At 43.3% G+C, this 26,389-nt stretch overlaps 2 protein-coding genes across 5 annotated transcripts in view; both read right to left on the reverse strand.

The window, feature by feature from the left end:
- Positions 1-5,985: 5,985 nt before the first annotated feature.
- Positions 5,986-18,788, reverse strand: LOC139752755 (galactosylgalactosylxylosylprotein 3-beta-glucuronosyltransferase S-like). Its single transcript, XM_071668636.1, has 8 exons — positions 18,732-18,788; positions 17,495-17,888; positions 15,097-15,224; positions 11,971-12,092; positions 8,565-8,661; positions 8,029-8,142; positions 7,284-7,457; positions 5,986-6,254 (listed from the first exon to the last, which is right to left on the reverse strand). Exons 2-8 carry the CDS (start codon positions 17,646-17,648, stop codon positions 6,141-6,143), a joined length of 903 nt encoding a protein of 300 aa, XP_071524737.1. The 5' UTR covers positions 17,649-17,888; positions 18,732-18,788; the 3' UTR covers positions 5,986-6,140.
- Positions 18,789-20,086: 1,298 nt separating this feature from the next.
- LOC139752756 (uncharacterized) overlaps positions 20,087-26,389 on the reverse strand; it is a 112,653-nt gene continuing 106,350 nt past the window's right edge. For all 4 annotated transcript variants that reach the window (XM_071668639.1, XM_071668637.1, XM_071668640.1 and 1 more), the window contains 6 exons: positions 25,311-25,396; positions 24,865-24,966; positions 23,655-23,827; positions 22,798-22,924; positions 22,099-22,229; positions 20,087-21,659 (listed from right to left, as the gene is read on the reverse strand). In XM_071668639.1, the coding sequence (XP_071524740.1) occupies positions 21,601-21,659; positions 22,099-22,229; positions 22,798-22,924; positions 23,655-23,827; positions 24,865-24,966; positions 25,311-25,396 (678 nt within the window). In that variant the 3' untranslated portion in view covers positions 20,087-21,600. The remainder of the gene's footprint in view (positions 21,660-22,098; positions 22,230-22,797; positions 22,925-23,654; positions 23,828-24,864; positions 24,967-25,310; positions 25,397-26,389) is intronic.

The raw sequence follows: 26,389 nt of genomic DNA on the forward strand, positions 1-26,389 counted from the left end.
ACGAAATTAGTGACGAAATCAGTCGTAGGTCGATCACCTTCCCACATGGACACCAGAGCTGCTGCAGCGACTGACAGTAGCGATATGTGACGTTGTCTGATCTCTTTTTAATCATCAAAGGGAGTTCTGCTCCTGATTTACCTTTCATTTTTGTTTTTCATTTCATTGTTTTATGTACTTTTCGATTAGCAGCTTTTCTGGACCTGACGGATGTGATCGGCCGAAGGGCGAAAGACATTTTTCCTTGATGGAAAACAACTATTTTTATCTTTTTCATCCACACAGCACGTGAGGAGGGCCAATAAGTAGCCTCCGTGACCCTAATCAGAGTGGTCCTGACTTCGGAAAAAGCTCACCTGCTGATCGCCTATCACGCAGCACAGATGGGTCGAGCCCGTGTGGAGTGTAGGAGCCGTTAGTTCCTCACTATAGCTTCTGGTTTATGAATACTACATCACGGCACCCGCCGCCTGGCCTCTGTATGGCGGAGTGTCCCTCTCTCTCTCCTGTTCTTCGCCTGTCATTGGTACCCCCCTCACCTCACCTCACCTCCCTCAGAAGGTGTTAAGAGTGGACTGTAGCCCGCCGCTGTCTGTGTACGTGTGCACGGCCGACTGGACCAGCGCTAAGTTCGAAACGCTCGCGACTCCTGCTCGTGAGTGATTGAGAATTTTGATTCTCTTCAGAAAGATCGTTTGCCTCTCCCGTCGAGGTTGCTTGCCGGCTGAGGTTCGGGTGCGCCGCGCCTCTGCTACCATGTGCGTACGGAATGACTCTTTAACTGTTGTCTGAGCACCTCTCTTTTTAACTCTGTCTCACTGCATTAATGACAAAATACAGTAAGGGTGGGTGGATGGGGATGCCTTTGGCATTTCTCATACATTTCATGATTAGTATTTGTGTGATGTAACGCAGGGGGGGAGGGAGTGCACTGACCTCACATCGATCCAGCTCCGTGTAACGGTCTTATGTAAACCCAGCTACTGTCGACGACCTAGTATGACTCCAGGTACATGTATGTTACGTGACCACATATCTTGGTCAACGGTCGCGTCTGATCTCGACTGTATGTGACAAGTCTTGAATACCCTCATCTACCTATTAGTAATCTAACATTAGCTTATCTAACATGAAACTAAACAATCGAGGGATTATATTACTTGGCTAGTCGTGCACTTGACTTACCTCACTTTGCCTCAGTCGGTCTGAATTTGCAGGATCTCTGTGCAACACATTCTGCTTCATGCCAGCGTTTTGCTAGCTGATTCGAGGGGTAATGCAGGAGTGATTAATGATCTTAAATTACTTCATTTCTTAATAGGATTTGCCTGTTTTAAGCCAGTAACTTCCGTACGACTGACCTTATTCATTCTGTGTGTTGTCGTTGTCCTGACTCAGATCACAGTCCCAGGTGCAGTTGCCACTCCTTCCACCGGCCATGTGTCCTGTTCCGGTTACAGTCCTTGCCCAGGTAACAGTCCCTGCTTCAGCCTCCTCCCTGCTCAGGTTACAATGGTGGGCTCAGCCATACTTAGTATCCTGCTAGGGGTCTCCGTCTGTCGTTCGCTGACAGTCCCTATTCCAAATGTAGCGCCAGCGCTAACTGCAGTCCCCCGTTCCAGCTTGCCCCAGACGCTGTCCCAGTTAACCACAGTCACCGCCTCAGCCATGAGTACTACCTCAGCCACAGTCGTTCACTTCCCCAGGCAATGTTCCTACTCCAGCCACGATCTCTCTCCTCCAGCTGTATTCTTTGAGTGTACTATAGTTCCTCTTTCTGTCACATTCCTTTTTCCCTACCAAAGTCGATTTTTTCACCCTTTTCCCCCTCACATTAGCCAGTCTCTAACCACTCACAACCTCTGCTCCGAATGCTTTGCACAGTCCTTGTTACAGATGCGTTCCCTCCTCCAAGCCACAGACCGTCATCAACCGCCGTTCCTACCGCAACCTTTTTCCTTCCCTCAGCCACATTTCGTACCCAGCCAAGTGACCTTGCCCCCGCCACATTTCCTACCCAGTGCTTCATACACGACGCCCCAGTTGCTTACCCAGACCATTGTCTTTCGCCTTGCGACCTTATGCTAGATGACGTGACCTATTAAAGTTGAAGTGTAATTAGATTTCATGTTTTTTTTTTTTTTTTTTTAAGGTGAGAGGACGAACAGGAGCGTGTGGTGAATGTACTTCGCTCATACCCGCTGCCGGTTATCATGAAGACTGTGTGCCGCTCTGCCTTACCGGGACGCCGCGAGTAATCTTGTACATACAAAATGTGGACCGACACATGCGCTCGACTCCGCCGCGCGCTCACCCATCGTTCTCCAAAGGTGTGTCCATGGTGATAGCTGCGACCTGAGTCGCAGGGTCTTCGGATGCAGAGTTGGTGTCCTGGGTTGGTGATGGCGAAGGTTTGCGGAGGTCGAGTGTATCTCTCACAGAGGAACGTTCTCCCTCCGGAGGAAGGACAGTAGCTGGGCTGGGTGATCACCTGGCACGGGTTGTGTGACTACTGTTGTTTCTGCATCATCGCCAATTCTGAATGTCGTACAGAGCACAAGAGACAGACTCGCCATCACATCCTCTCATGACACATTCACAAAGATGCTGTTTTCTTCCTTTCAATTCACATTCATGGCATAAGGGAAACTGGTCCCATTATCCAATTCCTCAATTTCATAGGTAAAGAAATGGGTTACCAAGGTGCCAAAGACCCCCAATTTAACCTTTGATATCAGTAATTTGTGGGTGTCTCATACGAGTACGCTGGAACTCTCGACATGTATACAGACCAAGGATATACCCTGGGAATAGTAAGTGTCATTTGTAGTGAATGTTGTATACCGACTTGTTGATCAGTTTGATTTAGAGTGATAAATGTTTTGAAGACTAACAGGAAAGTCCAAGACTCGTCAGCTAAATCACTAAGAAGCGGTTTATCCTGCAGCCGTGCAAGCTCACACGTCTGTCAGAAAATTTAAAAGTTTCGTGGGATATACTTGATATAGATGGATATATCTGGTATTGATAGAGACTATCAAGGGTGTGAATGGAGGAAGTAAACTATAGAAACGTCAGAAGCCAGACTTGTGGTGTATTTCCCTACTTACGAAAACAAAGGGACCATGGCATGAAGTACCCCAGTTGCCACGCTTGGCATGAAGGACCCCAGGTGCCACGTCTGACATGGGTAAGTGTACCCCCATGGTCCACGCCTGGCGTGGGTAGTGTACTACTCCAGGAGCCACGCGTGGCGTGGGTAGTAAACTACCCCTGGTGCCACGTCTTGTGTTTCTGAGAAAAAAAAAATCACTGAAAAGAGTATCAGAAGTTGTCTGTTGATATCTTCACATTATGGAAGTAGAGTTATCCCTCAGCTCTTGAGCGCGACGATTTCATCCCTAGGTATCTTGGCTTGACCTCTTGACTGTACTCCCAAGAGGTCATGGCAGGGGCCAGGCCATTAAGCCTTAGGGTCGTGCCGCAATCTGCAAGGGTCGGTATGTATTACGCCCAAAGATCGTAGCATCGTGCTTAAATGGTCGTTAGCTTGTCCTCATGGGAGAGAAATGAATAGATCGGGTCGCTTATGATTCGAGAGATTTTGTTCTGTAACGTGTGAGGCGAAGCAGCTAATGTTGCAGACGTTACCGGCGCCAGCAGACGTCAACAGAAGGAACACATCCGCAACCAGCTGGACCTTTCCTGGCCTGGGGCAGTGCGGCGAAGGTGACCGAAATGAATTCGCCATCGTCCTGAAGAACGCGGAGAAAATTTCACAGCTCTATAATGGTTTCCATACTGTAAGGAAACACTGGAACCATATATATCGAAGGAATGAATGTGATATGTGACTGAAGGAGGATTCCTCGCCGTTTGTGGGTGGTGTAGGGGGGTCGCTAATGGCGAGGGAAGGGACGGCGTTGAGGGAAGGCTTTAGAAAACCAACTCACGACTGTGGAGACACACGGATTTCCTATGCCATGAATCCGCCATCGTTTGGATAGGCGCCTTCCCTCATCTTTGGCGTTTTGCACAGCGCCCTTGTTCAGCAACAGCCTCATCAGGATTTAATGAGGTGGGGACTTGCGAGAGGATGAAGCTGTCGCTCATGCGCGGCCACCCGCGGCCACAACCTGCCGGCCACATGCATGATCTTCCGCGTCGGCTTGTGTGGCCTCTCAGGGACGGGCGGGGGCACCCACCATCTTTGCCAGCTACCATATTATCATTCTGGAAAATTGCGCGAGGATATTCCGTCCTCGGCCCAGTTTTCTACTTGTAAATGATTGCGGGTTCAGCCCCTCCCGTTATGGATAATTCAAGCTCGGCTTCGGTATAATTTATGTTGGCTCACACCCGCCCGTCATTTTGTAAGCGGCGGAGGCAAGCCGGCCGCTCTCCGGCCGGGGTTGTAAGCGACCTGGCTCGTGTTGCTTTCTCCACGCCGTGTTGGAGATCTTCCTGGTTCTGTGGTTGCCCCATGGTTTCCACTGATCATACCATTACACCACCGCGTTTATTTGGGTCTCCCTCGGAATGTTTTAAGTGGTCTGCTTGGTCGCCACTCTTCTCGCGCTTGCATTGCGCTTGCATTTACGAAAGCGACGGACTGAATTTTGATCGCGTTTTTTTTTTTTTTTTTTTTTTTTTTTGCAAATAAATGACTTCATCCAACTCATTCGTGCAGTGTCTCAACACTCTTGAATGCGACGAGAAGATCCTCAGATATGATAGCCTGGCCTTTGACCTGACCCTTGATACACAAGGGCCGTATCTTTGTGTCGTTCAAAGGTCGTCGTATCGTGTCGACGGGCCGGACACCCGTCTTGTTCAGGGGGTTGACTTGCTGGTGTACAAAGCTGTGGAGGGCGCGGTGGTGGGTGGCTCCACTGACCAAAGAGCCAGCCAGCGGAGGCACGGTTTCATGTAAGTGATATCCCGGATCGAGACCAGAGCCTCAAGTACTTTATACTATCTACCTTACCTATGAGAGGTGCAAGTTATCTCGACCTGGACTCCTTGTAGCTCATAGAACTTCCTTCAGCGGCCTCCTCCTCCTTCACCTTCTCCTTCTTCTCCTCCTTCCCTTGATCATTGATGTCTCCCAGAGTCATTCGTCCAGTTGAGGACTCACACTGTCAGGTTTGCTTCACCCCGCTAGTGATTCTATAGCCTGATTCAACCACCGAATTCAGGTGACCACCGTACAGTACCATGACCATCTGACGACGAGGGTTTTGTGAAAGAAGTTGTGAGATAGATTTCTGGTTGTTAAGACTGTCTGTTCAGTGACTGATTTTTAGAGTGGAAGATGATCGAGGACCGCAAATTAGCTAATGGTGCTCTTAGTATTTGAGAAAAATTAGAAGCAATGTGCTTCAAATTTCTTTTTAAGTACCGTAATGTAACCTCAGTAGTCAAGATGATATTGGGAACTTATTCTGGTTAAGCTTTCAAATTTCTTTGGATAAATTGATACAGAAACCACGACGGTTTTTGTTGATGCAGTATCTTGTGTCATCAGTTTACTGATCTTTCTGTAAATAACTTACCAGAACTGGGATGCAAAAAGTGCGTCTGTTCTCGTCTGCGTTAACTTACAGAAAAAAAGAATGCCCTTTTTTGCTATGCTGACATCAATCTGTATTAGTGTGTTTAGATAAAGAGGACCATATTTTGCCTCTGGATAAGGAAGCAAACATTTGGGTGGATCGTATGAGGTTTGGATGAATATAGAGAAGGTTGAGGCGAGTTATCCCGCCATAACCACTCGTCTCAGGTCCGCTTGCACCACTCACAACAGTGGCGCGTCTCAGGTCCGCTTGCACCACTCACAACAGTGGCGCGTCTCAGGTCCGCTTGCACCACTCACAACAGTGGCGCCTTAATCTCAGGACGGCTTTACTACCGCCACCTAATTGTCTGCACAGAGTAACCTTCCTTTAGTGGAGGGAATTTTTTTTTTTAAGGTAATTGATAACATTTCTCAACATTCACTTATTTACTGTTGTCACTTAGATCTTAATCCCCTATTATAAAAGCGGTGCTGCGGCATGCCTCACAGGCGAGGAGTGTGCCTACAACGTACCCTTACATGCGTGGGGTAACTTAGGGGAGGGGGCGGCGTGGAGCGGTGGTCAGCGGAGGACGTTGCGGTACAGCTCCACAAGGTTGGTATCGAGGTAGGCGTGCTCCACGTGCTGCAGGTTGGGTGTGGCCGGCTTGTAGGTCTTGGTGTGCCACACCAGCACCTGCGGGCATGTCACACTCGGATCAGTCGGTGGCTCATGCTGGACGAGTTACCATGGGACAAGATAGGTCAGGAGGGTGTTTATATGATGGGGGACATGTAAGCATGGGTGCTTTGAGGTCACACACACACACACACACACACACACACACACACACACACACACTCACTAGTTTAAGGCAGTATCCATTGATCGACCAGGTCCAAAGGGTAGGACAGCTGGCTGCTCTCTGTCCCGAGCTCGAACATATGGACCTAGACTTCCGAGATTCGCAGGTATAGCGTTGTACAAACGTCATGGTGGGTCAGAAAGACGGGCATAATGGATCTGTATGAACGTCATTCTCGGGCATGTCGTAGGGCGGGCATATACCCAGTCTGCTAGCAGGTCACAGCAGGTCCGTAGCGAAGTCATACTGGGTTCCTTACTTGGTGAGCAACTCATACTTAGGTGGGCAGGGAGATCATCCTGGATTGACAGAGTCATACTGAGTATAGGGACATGATATCCGATAGGGAAGGTGTTTGAGTTGGAAGGTGTCATGTGCAGTCACACTCACTCGTGCCCAAATAGAATCGCTGGGCAACCAGACTCACCTTTAAACAGCTGAGGTCCCCTGTGTGCCTCTGTACTCACCGTCTCCCCACCCGGACCCATTCGCACACAGAGGAACTTGCGTCCTTTCGATTCATCTCTTTTGTAGACAGTGTCCTCCCCCTTGTACAGTTAGGCTGACCCTGGCACAGCGTTGCTGCAGCAAGTTTCTGCCACCGGACTGGCATACGGAAGCCGAACTTATGCATCGCCAGAGTCCCGCCTGACTCGCTGTTGTCTTGGTAGAATCATCACCTGTTCTCAGTTATGTTCGCCTGGGTTAAGCCTGGTTCATATGTGTGTGTGTAGTCGGGCTAACCACTTTACAGTTAGTCTTGACTGCGTGCACAGACTTATCAGAGATGGACTCACCCTCGGACATTTACTCCCTTTACTCAACCTGTATACCAGCCGGTTGAGCCGAGGCGTACTGACCTCGGTACAGCCGGAGGCAAGGGGTTCCAGGTCCTCCAGCTCGAGGCGGAGCTGCCGTAGGAAGCCGTCCTCGAGGTAGGAGACGCGGATCGGGATTGTGGCCTGTGGGCTGGCGTGTAGCACTCTCACGTTCACAGCGAACCCCGCCATGTCCACTGCGAACTTCCTCCCGGCCTGCCGTCCCAGCCAGAAAATAAGATGATTCACTAGACTGCGCAGGGAAAATATACAATATGCATAAAGACAAATTATAAGTCGGGTTGCAATGTTTATCATTACTCGCTCCGAGCCACGGTTTGGTTTTGCGGTCTTGTGTGTCTGTCTCTCTGTGCGTAAAATCCGCTCCATAACTATGAATTAGATGATAGAAACTCCGACTGTCATCGGGAAGTTTATGGTAGACTGTGGGTGACTGTAAGGTCAGAATGGGTCTGTTGGTTTGAACGTGGGCTGGATAAGAACTTCGGTTAAGAGCATTTTGAATTGATCCTCGAGCACGACATTACGGACTTTCATAAGCACGACGGAAAGACCCTTGAGCACGACGGTACGACCCTTGAACACGACGCAACGACCCTTAACTTCGACGTTACCGACAATGGATCACGACGGGACTACTTTTGGGTATGATGGAATGGCCTTTCGTCCTGATCCCAAGGGGTCGTACCTTCGTGCTCAAGAGTTCAACAGTTTGTGGTGAGATTGTACGTTAAGCACAAGGAGGAGAGGCGAGGAAGGCACCCACCTGGAAGGCGTCGTGGAAGCCGACCACCTTGCCGTCCCTGATGATAGGAGAGCTGATGCCCAGGCTGAGGATCATCCCTACTGGGAACACCGACGCCTTCTTCGTCGTCCGGATCTGCCGGCAGACACACGCGCACATATATCAGGACTCATCTTGGGCGCAGTAACCACAATATGTACGAGGGTATGTAAGGGATTTGTAACTTCCTAAAAAAGCTGGAGACTCATAGTTAAGCTGGACACTTTCATATCTGCTTCCGTGTCTGAGAAGAAGTGAAGATTACTGGGGAGACGATGTTGTGTTGGAGATGGAACGAGTAAGATGGAGGAGAACTCTATGTGTACGGTGGGGCTGCCGTTATATATACATTTTGCAAACTTCCCTACATCATGTTTAGGCATTGGCGATCGTGTGAACTTGAGAGGGGAACTTGGCTTGCATGTATCATGTATCGTTATCGTGTCTCAAGAAGGGAAACACTGTGGCTGGAAGTGGAACGTAAGTACAAGTTTAATGCTCCCGCAGTAGTGACCTACCTGCTCAAACAGACGGAGGTCGTAGGAGTTGTCGTCGTCAGCGAAGTAAAGGACGCCTTCCTTTCCGTTCTCCCTCAGCCAACGCAGACCCTCACGCCTGCAACACGGGACGTGCTACCATCATCTCTCTACTGTTCGTGCCAGCCACGAACCCCTCCACACACACACGTCTATACACTACGACCCTTGAGATATTAATGCTTTCGTCTGTTATGTTCCAGTTGTTTTTATGTGGATGAAAGACATGGACTTATTCAGTCTTCGTCCATTACAGACCCAGATATAAGCTTATTAGTTTCACTGAGAACATTCAGTGACGCAGATAACGTGATGGTCTTGAGTTATATCCCTTCGTATAAGTACAGATAAACCTTACTTCTATGATTCTGAGATATACCACATCGCACAAGGAAATAATGAACCACAGTTTCAAGAATGGACGGGACAAATTACCTGTAGAACAGATATTTTCACTACCAAGTACACCCCACCCCACCCCAACTCTCTCTCTCTGGTTCTGAGCATTTTCCTCTAGTGCCAGTGACGAATAATATGTCGTAGGGCATCCCTCAGGGGGCTGTCACCATGGTGACTGGAGGCTGGGCCCGAGAACCCACCCTGCAAACACCACCCTCCTCACAGGCATTCTTATTTTGTTTATTGCGAACGAGACGAATATATACGAGACAAAACTGAAGTCGCGTGTGGCGCCATCCGTCGTGACTGTGTCTAGGGTTTTGTTTCTCGGGAATGATGTCAGTGATCATGTAAATAGTAACTTTGTGTGATCTAGAAGGATGAGTGAGTGATCAGTCTGCCCATCGTAGTTGGAATGGTATGTTTTGACCAAGTGGAGATTAAGATAGCCCGATAGGTTCACTTGTAAGCATGACACCTTTGGAAAGCACAAACTCCGCGAGGAGGAATTGGTAAGCGTTCTTGAGTTTTGAATTTAATGCGATGGCCAACCACCGATGCTCGACCGAAGATCCTGGTGGTGCTGTGGGAGCGTTAATGTGTGGTCATGTCTCGGAGGCGAGGACAATGGCGGTGTGGCCGGGATGATGCCGGCCCACGCCACGGTGCGGCCACGCACACACCTCTCTCACCATCCCATCCTGACAGTCCCACCATGTTGCCCAACAACCCCCAGTGGGCAGGCTACGGTTTCAGGAGGCTGGGTGCTGGACGGGTCGTGTTCATAATGAACATTCTTATATTGGATGGTCCTCACCCACTCGCAAGGCTCCCTTTGTACGTAGAGCCCTTCTTCAGGAGGCTGGTACGTCTGTAACAGGGTGGGTAACCAAGAAAGCTGAGTGAAAACACGCAGGTTTTGTCATGGTCTTCGTCTTGGTCAGACGTGGCGGCTTCACGTCACTGGCGCCACCCCGTCGTCATGAAGGCAGCCGCCTGCGATGGCGAAGGTGCTTATGTGTAAGACGGCCACATACGTTAGCACAGGTGTTCAGGAGTAATATAACCATCTATGGTAATACGGGTACTTGGGTGTCATACAGCCACCAGCGTTAGCTTAGATGCTCAGGGGTAACACAGCCATCTACGTTAGCACAGGCACTTGGGTATAACACGGCCACCTGCGTTAACACAGGTGCTCAGATGTAGCTCAGCTGCCAAGGTTGGCACAGATCCTCGAGTGTAATGGCCATCTAAGAATCTAGGCCACATACTCTCGCCCCTCCCAGGTACCCTCGTCTTCCCAGCGGAGTACCGGAACTCATCCGTGTTTCCCCCGTATAACCTACCACCTGCTCCCTTGTAGGTGGCTTATGCAACACTCGCAGAACAAAATTGAGGCCTGTAGAAGGTTAATTTAAGGTTCTTGGGTGGTTGAATTGGGATTTTCTGTTGAGGATTCTAACTTGAAGTCTGTAGGTGACTTACTTAGGGCTTGTGTAGTTGTCCAACTTCAGGACAGGAGGGTGATAGAGGCACAATGCTATCTTTACATTAGCAGCATTTGCTTCCAAGAGTTGCGATTGTACACCTCTCGATTATGCTGCAAATGATGCAAGATACAGACGCATTAGATCATCCTGAAGTTGGTCACGCCTTTTACTGTTGCACCGGAAAACTGTTGTACCTTAGGACGATATTGCCGTATGGTAAAGTTGGTCATGTCCTTGACTGTTACAACAGCGGAATTTGAGCCTCCTAAGATAAAGAGTCTGGCCTTTTTTTCCGTCTTCTCTTTTTTATGTTTGAAAACTCCAGGCAAGGACAGAAGTCCTCATCAAAGCCAAGACTCAATAGGAAATAAAAAAAAGAACAACAAAAAGAACGAGTGATCTAAAGTTTTTGAGAAAGAAGACCTATTCTTTTTTAAGAAGGTCCTACCTGTTGTGCAAAAACAGGATTCATAAAGAGTAAAACGATGGTACGAAAGAGCGTGAGGATAGGAAGCAAGAAAATGAGGCTAGGAGTTTGGTGCATGTTGAGACTCGGATGCCGAGACTAGCCAGGTTGTATTTTATTAACGACACAGATGGTAAACCCGCAGCCCTGCCACCCATTTTAAGACTCTCGTGTCAGGTCGGTATTAGTTCTTTGCGCGAGGTTGCTATCACCATCTTACAACTTTACCCAATCTGAACGTTTCGTGTTATCCACTGAAGTGGAACCCCCCCGTACCAGAAGCAGTCCATCCCTCCAACCTCCGTCAACACAACTGTTATCTGTAGCAAGGCAGTTGCATGTTGTACACCTCCCCTTGACCACCTGGCCTTACACCCTCATGGGTTGAAGACCTTCTTATCGTTACAATTCCTCATATGGGTTGAAGACCCTTCTACCGTTACACACAGTCTTTTCGTGGGTTAAAAGACCCTCCTCCTAATACAGTCCCCGCAGGGGTTGAAGACCCTTCTACTACAACAGTCCATTATGAGTTAGAGACCCTAGTCCATTATGAGTTAGAGACCCTTCTACCATTACAGCCCCGCATGGGGTAAAGTCATAGTTACGGTTCCCACGTATACTACTTTTCTCCCTGCCCAGCCATATCGAGACTCGAGCCTCTTTGAAATCATGTGTTGCACATCTGTTCTAGGAAGGTCATCTGTTGATAACCTTCTTTTCTTCCACTTGTAAGACGATCAGTACGTGATGACCTATTGCCCACCTGTCCCAAGACCTTCACCCGGTCGTGACCCTTGCCCTCGTATGGGAAGACCTTTTCATTATCCAGAACTTTGCTTCTGTAGTCATGAGCTCATTTGTTCAGAATACCCACGGTCACCCGTCATCAGGCTCTTGTTATGCTAACCTTCTAAGCTGCAGGTGTCATCCAGCAGCAGCGGGAGGAGGAAGAGGCTCCCCTCGCTTATGCTAAGGAGGGTTATCGCCTGCTGGAGACGCCTTTACGCCGGCGTAGCGGGACTCTCACCTGTTAAAGACGCCCCTGCCCATCATTTTGTCTCTTTTGTACTCCTCGGGCGCGGTGGCACACAGGTGGGTGAAGGGGAGCCCAGACCTCTCCAGCAGCTCTCTCACTACGTCGCTCTTCTTCTGCAAAGAAAGATAGAAATGACTCGGCTTCAACGAACATGCTCACGGGTTACACATTTACAGAAAATTATGGTTAGGTTTAATCTCTCGTTTTCCCTTTTTTAGTTCTCTTCGCATTGACTGGCATGGCCCAGGCAAAACATGCTCCAATCATAACCACTTGACAAAAAGAAATTGGCACAGGGGTACCTAGTGACAGCACTAGGATTCCGTTCGTCTTTCAAGGAATGGAGAGTTGAAGTTGAATTGGTACGAGAAACAGAATTAAGAAATAACCAGAGCTCCTCGTGTGTTGGTAGATCCGACTGTTGAAGCATAAAGGTTATATGGAGAGGGACGGACGAATGAAGTGAGAAAATTTCGTTACGTTGCCGTTCGTGGAAAGAAGGAAAAATGGTATTATAATGGCCCACTCACATGTAGCTGGTCACCCCACAGGACTTACCTCATTCGAAGTTAAGGGTTTTCCTACGAGTTTTTGTGCCCGTTACCACGAGTGAAACTGCTGCTTAAGTCGAGGTTATCAAAGCCTTCGATCGTATTGAACACCTGTCTAATCTCTTTTTAACTTTCTCTTTTTTTTTCAGATAGATAAGTTTTAAGTTGTCTACTTGGCTGTCATAGGATTCTTTTCTGTCCGGGAATCGTCTTTGTCGCTCAGCGCTATATAGTCTTCCTGTTCTTATTGTCTTTTTTTTTTTTTATGTAGGGTGACCAATGAATTGTAAGTAATGAGGATTAGTTTCTTAGACTTCAGTTCTATGAATTCTAGATTTTTATCCTAGCCTTTTTTCTACTGCTTGTTTGTACTGCTTACCTAGTTTTAGGTCGAGTTTATTACATTTGTCTTTTTCTCATTTACCTCTGGTAGCTCAGTTGAATTCATACTGTAGCTTCCTTTTTCTCTATTTTTTACCATCGACGCAAATCACTCTGCACTTGTTTTTCAGATTCTGTTCTAGATTTATTTCCCAGCTTAGTGTCGTCTGCTACACTTGATATTTTGAAACGTATGCAGTTATATCAGTGTCAGTATGTATATATGAGAAACAGAACCGGTACCAAGACTGATCCCTGGGGCATACCGCATGACACGGAGGAAGCCGCTCCATCATCGATTACAACTTTGGCATCGACCACAGCTTTGGATCGGGTCGAGAGGAAACTTTTCGTAAGCGAACAGAGATTAGCAGAAAAAACTAAAGGAATTGAACCTGGTAAGCAAGGGCTGAATGCCATACCTGTCAGATGCTGTGATGTTGCGGGCCAGGACGAAAAGATTCCTCAGAGAGGAGGACCAGAGGTGAACCACATAGAATAGAAGATCGCCTGTAGACCTTAACACTGTGATAACCGTATTGATCAGTAGATAGAAAGGAAGAATGGAGCATCTGAAACTCTATAGAGATAGCAGAGGTGAAAAGAGAAAGAGAGAGAGTGTTAAGGTCTTAACATGAGAGAGGCACAGACGAACTGTTGGTGATACGGGGGTCTTAGATCTAAACATGTCAACCATGTAGATTCATGCTGCGTCCTCTGTACGAATTCCTATTCGTAAAGTATCGTGTGGCACCTGAGCAGCCTGGGGCGGCCACGCACCGTGGGTCGAACTCCAAGCCCTTTCATGTAGTTCTGTCACAAAGGGCTGAAGACACCGTACGATTATAAATAGTCTCGGACAACCTGTACGGGATACCTTTGTGGTCTGTTGCTACCCCATCTTTGTATAGGTTGTTATATGCAACAGACGAAGGATACACTGTGGTTCTTTGTAGCTTAGAGGTGTTCCACCACAGCCTGCTGATGACAGGCAACACTGTAGAGTTCCCCAGCCTAGAGCCAGGGGAGGTCTTTAATATCTGCGACTCCAAGTAACCCATGGTCCCGGGATGGAGGTTGCGAGTAAATTCGTCAGGGAAAATATAATCCAATATCGAAGCCTCCCCTGATTTCTTTAGTGTGTACAATCCTCCCAGCTTGTTAGATTACTTCCTCTTTTTCTTTGTAGTTAGATTACTTCCTCTTTTTCTTTGTATATTCCTAGAAATTCCTTAATCATCTGCTTTTTGTGCGATGTCTCTCAGCATGTTAGGCGGTCGGTGGCGGCACACATACGATAACATGTGACTGTCTCTATGAAGCCGCCCCGAAATTCTGTGGGTGTTGGGGTCCCAGAAGCTGTTTGGGATTCTGACCCAATCCCGCAATCTCCACGGTCTGACCGTATCCTTATATGCAGAAACCATCGCCACGACATGACTAGGGATTTGCATGAGGGATGTGGGGACGCGCCGCCTGTGGACTCCAAAGCACCTGCTCAGGGAGGGTCGTTGAGCTCGAAGTTTGGGTTGATTAAGGCAGCAGGTGTCGCCACCTGAAGGTAGCCACTTTAACGACTGTCTCAGGACGCTCTGAAGCATGGTAAATGTGGGCATACAAAGCTTTCACCTTATACGGTGCTTGAATGTCCACGGCCCTCTATGGACGTGGGACGCTCACCCCTGCGTCATTCACCTCAGCGTCCTCGTTAAACACCATCCAGTGGAGGCTGGCGACGTGGAGCATCATCTCAGCGTCCCCCTAGCACTATCCAGTGGAGGTTAGGGACATGAAACACTTACCTCACTGTCATTCAAGGCTATCCAGTGGAGGTTGAGGGGCGTGGAACACTCATATGGGCGTCCCCCACCACTATCTAGTGGAAGCTGTGGAAGTGGAACACTCACCTGGGTGTCCTCCACCACTATCTTGTGGAAGCTGGGGAAGTGGAACACTCACCTGGGTGTCCTCCACCGCTATCTAGTGGAGGTTGGGGAAGTGGAACACTCACCTGGGTGTCCTCCACCGCTATCTTGTGGAGGTTGGGGAAGTGGAACACTCACCTGGGTGTCCTCCACCACCATCCTGTGGATGTTGGGGAAGTGGAACGCTCACCTGAGTGTTAACACTTTCTTGGGTGTCCTCCAAAACTATCCAGTGGAGGTCAGGGAAGTGGAACACTCACCTCGGCGTCCTCCACCACTATCCAGTGGAGGTTGGGGACGTGCATGAGGGTCTGTGAGAGGCGGGTCATATCAGCCAGCTGGGTGTTGCGGCGGTAGGTGGGCGTGATGACATACAGAGGCGGCAAGGCTGTAACCATACCAGACAAACGCATTAATGACGATATCATATGGGATATGAGTTATATATATATATATATATATATATATATATATATATATATATATATATATATATATATATATATATATATATATATATTCCTATGAGTCCACGGGGAAAGTGAAACACGAAAAGTTCCCAAGTGCACTTTCGTGTGATAATCACATCATCAGGGGAGACACAAGAGAGAAATATAACAGTCAGTTGATATATATCGAAGAGACGAAGCTAGGACGCCATTTGGTAAACATGTGATTGTCCAAAACAAATGGCGTCCTAGCTTCGACTATTCCCTGGGGATAGGGGAGAAAGAATACTTCCCACGTATTCCCTGCGTGTCGTAGAAGGCGACTAAAAGTGAATGGAGCGGGGGGCTGGAAATCCTCCCCTCTCAGTTTTTTTTTTTTATTTTCTAAAAGAAAGAACAGAGAAGAGGGCCAGGTGAGGATATTCCCTCAAAGGTCCAGTCCTCTGTTCTTAACGCTACCTCGCTGTCGCGGGAAATGGCGGATAGTATGAAAAAAAAAAAAAAAAAAAAAAATATATATATATATATATATATATATATATATATATATATATATATATATATATATATATACATTTACTGGCCTGAGCAAGGTACCCATTTTGATCAGCCAACCCTTAGGGGCTGGATGAACAGCTGGGTTGACCGTGGACCGAGTGCGTAACCAGGATTCGAACCTATGCGCTCGACCCTTTGGCGGCCCGAGAACTCGTCACGGTCAGGAACTCTAACCGCTGTACCTTGTAATGATTTGTTATGTCAGGCACGAAGGTGCGACCCTTGGGTGTGATGGCGTGGTGACCCTGACCTGATCAGGTCACGGGTCACGCATTAATAACGAAGTGTCGCACCGTCGTGTTCAAGGAATTCGAATCATTTGAAAGTCATCTAAGGTATCATGTTTTGTCATTAGCCAGAAATAGAGGTGAACAATAACGAGATTGTATTTTTTTTTTTATTTCTTTTATGATGGGGCATCACTTATTATTATTATTATTATTATTATTATTATTATTATTATTATTATTATCATTATTATTATTATTATTATAATTATTATTATTATTTTCATTATTATTATCATTATTATTATTATTTTAGTATAGTAGTTGTAGTAGTGTATGATGATATTAATGATAATGATAATAATAGTAATAGTGATGATCATAATAATGATAATTATTTTTGTTATTATTATATGAATCAGCACCTTTTAACCAAGACATGATAAAGACGCATTATAACCTGATCTCTTGGGACCAGTGGCCAGTGGTGTCAATGATGTGATGGCCACTGACCAGACAGACACGTTAGACGTCCCGGTTGTAAGTAAGTTATGGTGGGGACGGAGGTATAGTACATCTGACCCGCGGATACTGGGGTTTCAAGACTTTGAAAGGGAGTCAGTTTGGCACACTGTTTTCATAGATTCGAGAATCCATTTAGTAAGAACATGTAATCCAACACGCTGAGGATAGCCGGTTTTATATTAAGGGGACCAGCTCTCCATTCCACTGAGCCTGAATATATGTTTATTTCATAGGCTTTATATTAGGGGAACCAGCTCTCCATTCCACTGAGCCTGAACATATGTTTATTCCATAGGTTTAATGAGCGACTGTCATTAGATAGAGCAGTTTCTCTTTTTTTATTTTTTTTCAGGATTATTCTACAAGTGAAAGTTGATACAGAAATATAGCTTTAATGGCTGGGGATATGATAGGGAGGAACTTCCATGTTATACTGTGATTATTATGTGTGCTATGGGCAATTTGTATGATACATTTATGTTGCCTGGTCTCTTAACCTAGTATGCATTATATATATATATATATATATATATATATATATATATATATATATATATATATATATATATACAATGTCTTGACTGCTGTGTATGTACACACACACACACACACACACACACACACACACACACACCAGCCTTATCTAGGCACCCATTTATCGACCAGCCCCATGGGAAGGATAAACATATGGGTTAGGTGTATAGGGCCACTGCCACGCCCAGGATTCATTCCCAAGCGGATCTGACCTCGGGTTGGCCCGTGCTCACTCAAGGTCCGTGATATTAACCACTACACCACGGAAGCCCATAATTATCCATCTATGATTGATAGATATTTAAAAGGGGATACGTCAAGACATTTAAAAAGACAAAAAAAAAAAAAGCTTAAGAAGTCCTTACTTATTGTTTTCTGGTTTTGTTCGTTCTGATGGAGGGTGAGCGTGTGGTAGGTGTCCTCGAGCAGGGCCAACCTCTTCAGCGCCATCAGGAGGTACAAAGATTCCGCCACCACCAGCGTCATTGCTATAACCTTGGTAAACGAAAAGCGGGACATCTTCTAGTAGTCTCGGGTGTTGGGTCAAACTCACCGGTTGTTGTCAAGCACAGTGTTTGAATAGAATATCATAAGCTTGATGTAGAGGACTGGCTTTTTGTCATAGTCTACCGTATGTATGGCCTTTATCTCGTTTTCAGTAGAGAAAATTCCATTCCGTTTTCCTTTCGATATTTTTCATACACTGAAGTGGTCAGAATATCATTCCTGTATTGTTTGGTCTCTTCCTGTTTTCATTTTCTGGAAGAAAGATTATAATTAAGGTTATTCACTACATTTCAGCGGAAAAGAATGACGGTAGAATTTCTGAAAACGGGCGCGCGTTTTCTGGATGTGGCGACCAAGTATGATATATGTATATATATATATATATATATATATATATATATATATATATATATATATATATATATATATATATATATTAGAGGACTCTTCTCTCTCGAGGTCACAGAGCGAATGAATAATCAACTTTAGCGAGGCTGTATCTTTGGGAGGACAATTTCGCTCTCAGTAAATCCATAATTTCTCTTGTTTTCAGACTGCACTGGATGAGCGAGTATCGTAGTGTTCGGAAACGAAAAGAAACAAATATGAACATCTTATGAATGGGCAAATGGGGAAGTGGTAGCAGGTCGTGATAAGATGAAGAGGAGGTGAGGGGAGTGCTTTGAGGGATTTTGAATATGTTTAATGTTTGCGTGGTAGATTTTGGGTATTTTGGTCGCGGATGTATGGGAAGAGAGAGAGAGAGAGAGAGAGAGAGAGAGAGAGAGAGAGAGAGTCTTGGGACGTGGATTTGTGTGAAGGAAAGGTGTTAAAAGCCTTGTTTAAGATGAAGTGTGGCAACGCGGCCGGAGTGGATGTGATTGCAGTTGAATTTTTCAAGATGGGATTGCATTTGTTGGCACTATACGACGCTCATCGCTCACCAGCTTAAGTTTGCACACTTTCAGCATGATGCGCATTTGATTTTCCTTCAGTTTAAAGATTCAGAACACTTAATTCCACTGGTCTATTATGCACTAAGACCTTTGTAATCATTACGCACAGATACAAGTAAAACTCCCATTGGCGTGCTACCAGAGTGTGACATGTGGTGACGGCGAGGAGCAGGTGTTCCTGATACTAACCTCCTAGACACTAACGCTGCAGTGGAGGCTTGGGTACACCTGTACACTCATCGAGCCAGGTGTCTCTCTCTCACATATATTACTTTAATGAGGGTTGGTGTTCGAAATCTGACGATGTGATATGTAGTGGGAAATCTTTTGAGGTGTATATGGTATGGTTTCTGTCTCAGAGGTGGGTTTGTGCGGTTATATGGAATGGTGTGGTGTATGGTAGGTGTATTCTTTGGTTAGCGTAGTGTTTGAATGTCATGATAATACAACATCTAGATGTATTAGGGTCAGGACGTTGTGGAAAAATGTTGTGTGTGGATGTAAGGTTCATGTGGGTTCTGGATGATATAGTGTTTGCTAGGTATGATATACGGATGGTGTAGATGTAAAGTGCTTTGGTATCAGATTTGTAAAGTTCGTGATTGGCTGGCTATATACGTGGATGGAATATATATTTTCTGCATGTTGTATTCCTAATCTTATTGTAAGAACATTAAATATCCGGATGTGTTGAATGTTTCACGATAAAGTTTTAGGTATCGTGGGTGGTTGCGTGTGTAGGGACGAGTCTGTTGTGTATGTGATGTAGTATATAAGATGCAGAGGATTTTTGGTGGCTGTGTAGTTGCAGGATTTCTGTTGGTTATGTAGGTCAGTATTGTGCACATAGTGGGTAGTTACGTGCCGTGAGTTTAAGGAAAATTAAGCATTAGGTTGTTGTAGGTACTGTAGGTCTTTGATTGAGGATGTCAGTGTGGTTTCGGTGCTAGAATGGTGTGCGTACTTAGATGATTCAACTAATTGGGTAGCAATATGGGTGATGCAAATGGTATGTGGTAAGGCTGTATAGGTGTTGTGGTTATTTAATGGTCTAGTTTTGTTTTTATTGCATGGCTGACATGGTGCATAGTTTATATAGGGTGTTAAGTGTGGTGGTTTCCTCCCGTAGACTCCATACCTACGTACCATGGCCTAAAAAGTAGTTATACTTTATGTGGATGTCATTTTTTATAGTATTTTTATTTTATTTCATCTTAATGCTATTGAATTACTTGATTTTTGACAGTATAATGATGCATACTAAATACCTAAAAATTACTGAACAAACTTTTATACTATATGCAGTAAAATAGAATTTATGCTCGACATAAAGTGCATTAGTACCGTCTCTAGTATGCTGAGGGTGTTAGACTTTTTTGATGTTTAGAATTTGCATGTAATGTTCGAAAACATCATGCCGTACTAGAAATGTATCTGTACTCTTTACCCCACAGTCCATTCACAGATAGATGAATAAAGACAAGACAAAATTCATCAGTTTTTATAAAACTTTATTAATAAAAATAGATTGTATATACAACATTTACAATGAAGTATTTGATGCGGTTCCTGCCGCAAGATACAACATGAAAATGAAATGAACATTCGCCACTAATGCAGCACCTCACTGGGTGGGATAGCAGAGGAATAACCTGAGACATGAATGGTTATGATAAAAACTGCATTAAAGTGTGTACAAGAATACTGATTACAAATGAGAATGCTGAAGAATGTACCATTCATGAAAATAGACTTAAAACATGCTTTCAGTCATGGATCCCCTTACTGAAGCCTCCATAATAGTTTTTTTTTTTTTTTTACTGAATTCAGTATGTGAAGCACTACATGCATAAATCAACTTATTTAACTTTAGCAAGTAATCATACATTTTTATTTTGTCTTTGCTTTCATTGTATGGAGAACAGTTTACATCTCAATGCTATAATGATGTACTCCACATCCTCTTAACTTCTGCTACATGTCAGTATTAAGTAATACATTTGCTTTCATCCCTGAAGTTCAAGCCCAGATGTAATGCATGACGAAAGAGGCATTTCAGTAGCACCTTATTATTTGTAAATGAATTTGTATTTACAAGAGCCCAGTTGCTATTTCAAGATGGTACGTTGTCTGAGCTTTACATGATTATAACAGTAGCAGTATATCATCCTTTGATTGGTGGCTGTTAACAGTGAAAAATGAACCTAAATCTATTTTCGTAACAACTGGCAAATGTCTTTGCTTCCTAATTTCTTTGGCAGGATTTCCTTACATTATGAGGGACAAACAGTATATTCATTTAATCGATACATATATTAATATCATCCCCTGAGAAGTTCTACAGCAGGCCACAGTACCCATAAATGGCACAGGAACTTTACAAATTGTTTTCAGTACTATAAATAGAAAAGTATGGTTATGGTTGAACAAAGACAACACAGCACACAGCTGTTTTCTTGAATTAATTTCTAATAGGTTAAGAAGAGAGTAAGGTTTTATTTGAATAAAAAATATTACTCCTTATAAGACAAAGGCACACAATTATTGCAGTCTTATAGTTGTGTAAACTCATTGCTTTGACTCGAGTTAATGATACATGAGCATTTTGATATCAGATAACTTATAGCCCACAGTATAGTTAAAGTATTGTATTATGAAATGTATAACATTGTGTAGTGATATATGCAAAACTATGGATATAAATCAGTACATGGTGGTATCACAGGGTGAGGAGACCTTCAGTATGTTCTGCACACAAAGAAGCTCTCAAACTGGATGATGGCTCAACAATGAAAGTGTTCACTTAAGAATCTCTGTTCATATGAAAATACTGCCTTAGTAATACAGTAGTATAATAAAAAGGCTTTGCATTCTATTAGTGATATGGTTATACTACCAGTCTTAAATTTTTTCATATGAAAAGAACTGATTTAAATTTAATCCATGAAGCCTGAGTTGCATGATTAGGATCTTTGAGAACCATCATTACCAACAACTTACAACTCATCTTAAGTATTAGCTGCCCATGAGATCCAATCAGATGTGTATGATACCTTGTGATATATACCTGTGAAATGAGATATGCATTATTTTAAAGACCAAGGTTATATGTACTTATTAAAGAAAAAAATGACATACAGTACAATTCAACTGAAAAGAACAATGCAGACAAGGGAAAACACAGCCCTAAACTTTTCCAAAAGATCATTAGAAGCATACTGTCAGTTAAAGATTAGTAAAGTGGAATGCAATATCTTCCCTAGACTTACATTTGAATTAGAATGCAGATTCTGTTGCCATTACTTATAGCATTATTGCTATGTCATCAGAACTACAGTATCACTTGAGTACTATGAAAGATATTTCATATGTCATGACTTTAAAGCAAAAAACGTGACATGTATTTGACACTCTGCCTATATACTGCATATAGAGAGACCATACTCTCTTGAAATAATGATTAAACCAAAATTTCAAAGTCATTAAGTGATTTAGTTTTCTCTTACCTGGTTGCTTGCCTTGAGCACAGGAATATCCAGCAGATACAATACCTGCCAGGTACCAACGCCCCCCATCCTGGATCATTAGTGGACCTCCAGAATCACCTTGACAAGAATCTTTACCACCTTGATTATACCTGCAGTAAAAATTAAGGGATTGGAGGAAGCGATCTCTGATACTAACAATTTTTTTTTCTCATGAGAATGTTTTGGTATATAAACAAAGCTGTACAGCATTAATACCCTGAATGTAACACAGTGACGTCAGAACATCTTAACCCTCTGTTATGTGTAAAGTTTATGCTTTCAAGAATATAACTTAAATATACTTTCTCATAAATAGCAAATTTTTCTTGGATGGTATGTTAATGGTGATATCCTATAAATCCATGCCTGCCATTTCTCCACTTATTTTTTTCCCAGAACAGTACTAGTGGCTCTTGTTAACATCCAAATCCATCTTACTTTGTCATCTTTCTTACAATTCAATGAATTAATTTCTTTTTATGTAAACAATAGGTACCTGTTTCATTGTACTTTGAATCAATAAGCAGAATTTATCATCAAGTATACTGATTGTTGCTGATGGGTTGAATTTCTAGGGAGTTGTAACTTTATACCATCATGTAATAAATATGGGAACATTAGTCAACAGATGAAGACCTATATGGAAGATAAATATGATGAAAAAGAAATAAGCCTCACCCAGCACACATCATTTCATCATATATGATCACGTTGATCCCTTTTTCTCTGTGCCAGTCCTCACACAAACGAGAGTCAAGGATAGGCACATCAACAACCTGTAAGGTTTTGGGTCGAAGCCGTGATCCTGTAGGAAAGATATGTAAGTACAAGGAATATCTAGCATGTTAGGAATGAGGTTGGGTGAAGTGCTAAATATAAAAGGTTGATAATATGAACATTATCTAAATATGTGCCATTTCTTGTTTTCAAAGCAGGTTTCTCCTATATAAGATACATGGAGTGTTGTTTATAAAGAAGGCACTGAAAAAAAGATAGCTATTCATAAATTATGTCTGCTGATAGATGAGTGTAAACTGATCAGTTTAATTGTATTAGACAGGGAGATGCACTTGAATTTACACATAAAAATAAGTTGATGGTAATTATTGTTAATTATCCACAGTGATATGCATTTATGGATGAGGATGAATGGGGGTTTGGTAAAAGCCTTACAAAACACTGATACGTCCTCTGTTTGGATACAGTTCTCTACTTTGTTTACATACTCAGCTGATTTATCTAGTAAGATCTTCATTTTCTGTGCCCTTTTATACAAAGGAAAAATCATATATTATCATGGGTAACACTTTATGTACATAATTTCAGACTGTTCCTCTGCAGTGGCTGTTAGATTGTATAACTATTAAGCTGTGGGGGCTTATACAATCCAGTCTTACATTACCAGTTTGCAAACTTACATGCCCATAAGATATCTGTCCACTGAAGAATATTTAATTGTATATTAACTCAGAGAAAATTTTAGGTTCATTTGTCATGTCCCTCTCTACACAGAAAAAAAACAAGAAAAATCATACCAGATTGTAAAGCACCCCATCCTGCAGCCCAGGCATAGCTTCCTAGCCAGTCTGTTCCTTTCTCTGGCAAACAGATGGGCTGTACATGAGGCTGGTATCGCACTGGAGCATCCAGAGTAATAACTGCTACATCAAACCTGTCAGCCTGAGGTGTGAACCTGAAGTTTGGATGACCTGGAAGGTATTCATTTAGAATTAGAATATTGATATATTATTAAGAATTTTGCCAAATTTCTATGAAAGAGACAATCCTTTGCCTTCCTTATTAGTTCTTGCGATACCTATGTTTTATAATATCAAAGGAATACAGAGAAGTTTAACAGAACCATAAGATATATTGAACAGTTTGAAGAACATCCATTTGCAAAGTATGATACATTTCCTGAAGAATATATAAATTCCTAGAACATTGAAAGATATGGTTCATCATCAGAGATACAGTAAATGTTTAAGAATTAAGGCTTTATGTCAAAATTATCTCCCTAAGCTGTAATTTATTTAAAATCCTTGTGGTATGAGTTTTGTCATTCAACTTAAACTCTTGTCTGATTCAGCAAGCAGAGTGATATTAATAAATTCAGTACCCAGGATACCTTCAAATCTGTTCCATGGGACCAAAGCCAAAATGAATGGGACAACTTTCAAATGTGAAGCAGGTAGAGGCAAGGGGAATGGAATGTGAAAAGTTCCCCAAAATTATATTTCAAGGGTTTAACATTTTGGATATTTTCATGATGATTTGTTGCAGTTTTGCGGCTATGGATGTGCTATTTTGTCATTTTCCAAAGAGGTGGGGGAGGTCCTCCCTTGCCCCCACTGCAAGCAGGCACCTGTTGATAGGGGTAGTTTTAAGATTATGCCTAAGTACATTAGCATTAACTTTATGACCTTTTTTTTTCGAAGTTCATATTTATGCAGATAATCTGATATCTTTGGGTTAGTAATCTCATTTTTTTTAGTTGCACCTGTTTTTATGCCCAATTCCTGATGAGCTCAACACTTAAGAATTTCAAGCAACCTGGATATATACTCAGTATGGTTAACACTAAGGGAAATTTAAAGTTAACACTGACATACAATACTTCCCTTTAACCTTTCACATGTAACATTTCAAAAACTGTAGGCTATTTCCAAGAAGGAACAGAAGTTCATAAGATGTTCTCTTAACAAACTCTCTGTGTAATATTTCAGTCATTCAGTGTAAGAATTTACCTTGATGTCAGTTGCACCAAAGATAAGTGGAGAAAGAGGCTCCCGTTCAGAGTTGAGGACATAATCACCTAGTGTCACCCGTATCTGGTGTGGGCGTGCCCTGTAAGCAATTAGGGTTTATTAGATTCAAATGTTACAGATAATAAGACAAAAATCACTTATGTGCAATCATTACTTTTTTACTCGTGAAAGTAAAGATTTAAGTGTATACTATTGTACAGCCTCATAGTACAGAGCAGACTGGACTTTTTTGCTCATTACAATATGCAAAAGATAAAACTGCAAAAGTGGTACATCATAGATGCCGCTCAAACTTTAAAGATTTTTTCATACAGTCTTACATGAATTTTGGTAGATAGCCTACTTTGAGATGAGAAAAGTTATGTACATCATGGATTATAGATTTAGGGAAGGAATTCTTAACGCATATAGCTTAATATTTACCTGGCAACACAATGACCTGCAGTGACCACATGGTATTGGTTGATGAGCGATCCTCCACACCGACTTGAACCAATCCGGATGTATGCCTAAAGGTCATGTGAGGTCAAGGTAGGGGAGGGAGGGGCACAAAATGAATAATGAAAATTTCCTGACCATGAGGCTATTTGTATGATTTCTGCCACTTTCATTCACTGATAATGAAGTAATTTCTTGACATTAGTCTATTTGTACGATTCCTTCCACTTCCATTTCATTCATAATGCAGTAATTTAAGTTTGTATATGGCCAATGCCAAGCATCATGTAGTTGTCATTAAAAAGAAAAGTATTGCTTATCATGCTTAATAGGGCAAGATTTCCCTACACAATCCTTTATTTTGTCATACTCTGATTTTTCAAGAGGATTCTTACTGCTTGTATCTGATATAAATGTAGAAAGTAATTCAGATAAACTGTTAAACTTCAGCACATAGATATTCTAAACTCTGGAAAAAATATTCTTCTTACTTACTTTTCATTACATTGCTCAACACTGTTTACCATGAAAAAGCTTCGAAATGTGTAAAGATTAGACTTTAAAAGCATATAGCACTTAATTCATGCATATGTCCATTTAGTACAGTGAAATAGTTATTATTGAAGCAGTAAGCATAGGAAGTCCTAATCTTGTCTTCTTTTTCTATCATTGAACATAGTCCTTCAGAGGCTTATACTTTTAACCTGCCATTGAAAAAGCAGTTTCCATTATGATCACATCTTTTAACAAAGTTTTAAGATATGGGATGATCTCATAAAAGGATTGCTTGTTTGTTTATCAAGATATGGACTTCCTGATCCTCTATATGGCCTCTGTTTAAACATAATACAAGGAAGTAGTACATTATTGACAAGGTCTGAAAAGTCAACTTACAAAATTGAGCTACATATATTATGAAATACCCTGTAACACAAAATCCTTCAAGGCCAACTTGTGTGCCACCCTGTCGTTTCCTGCACAGTTGGTCAGGTCCTGTATAATTTTTCCACCATCTGTCAGAGGATCCCCTATTCTGCTTCATGTCGTTTCTGTAGAGGTATGTC

This window comes from Panulirus ornatus, chromosome 13, assembly GCF_036320965.1.
Source record: "Panulirus ornatus isolate Po-2019 chromosome 13, ASM3632096v1, whole genome shotgun sequence".
In the NCBI taxonomy this organism is placed as follows: Eukaryota; Metazoa; Arthropoda; class Malacostraca; order Decapoda; family Palinuridae; genus Panulirus; species Panulirus ornatus.

Excerpts from the sequence above, each read along its gene's own strand:
- LOC139752755 (XM_071668636.1), bottom strand. The coding sequence starts at position 17,648 with ATGTCCCGCTTTTCGTTTACCAAGGTTATAGCAATGACGCTGGTGGTG. Across the intron at positions 7,458-8,028 it reads GCTTCCACGACGCCTTCCAG|GCCGGGAGGAAGTTCGCAGT; the intron begins GTGGGTGCCTTC and ends CTGGGACGGCAG. Across the intron at positions 6,255-7,283 it reads TTGCCTCCGGCTGTACCGAG|GTGCTGGTGTGGCACACCAA; the intron begins GTCAGTACGCCT and ends ACATGCCCGCAG.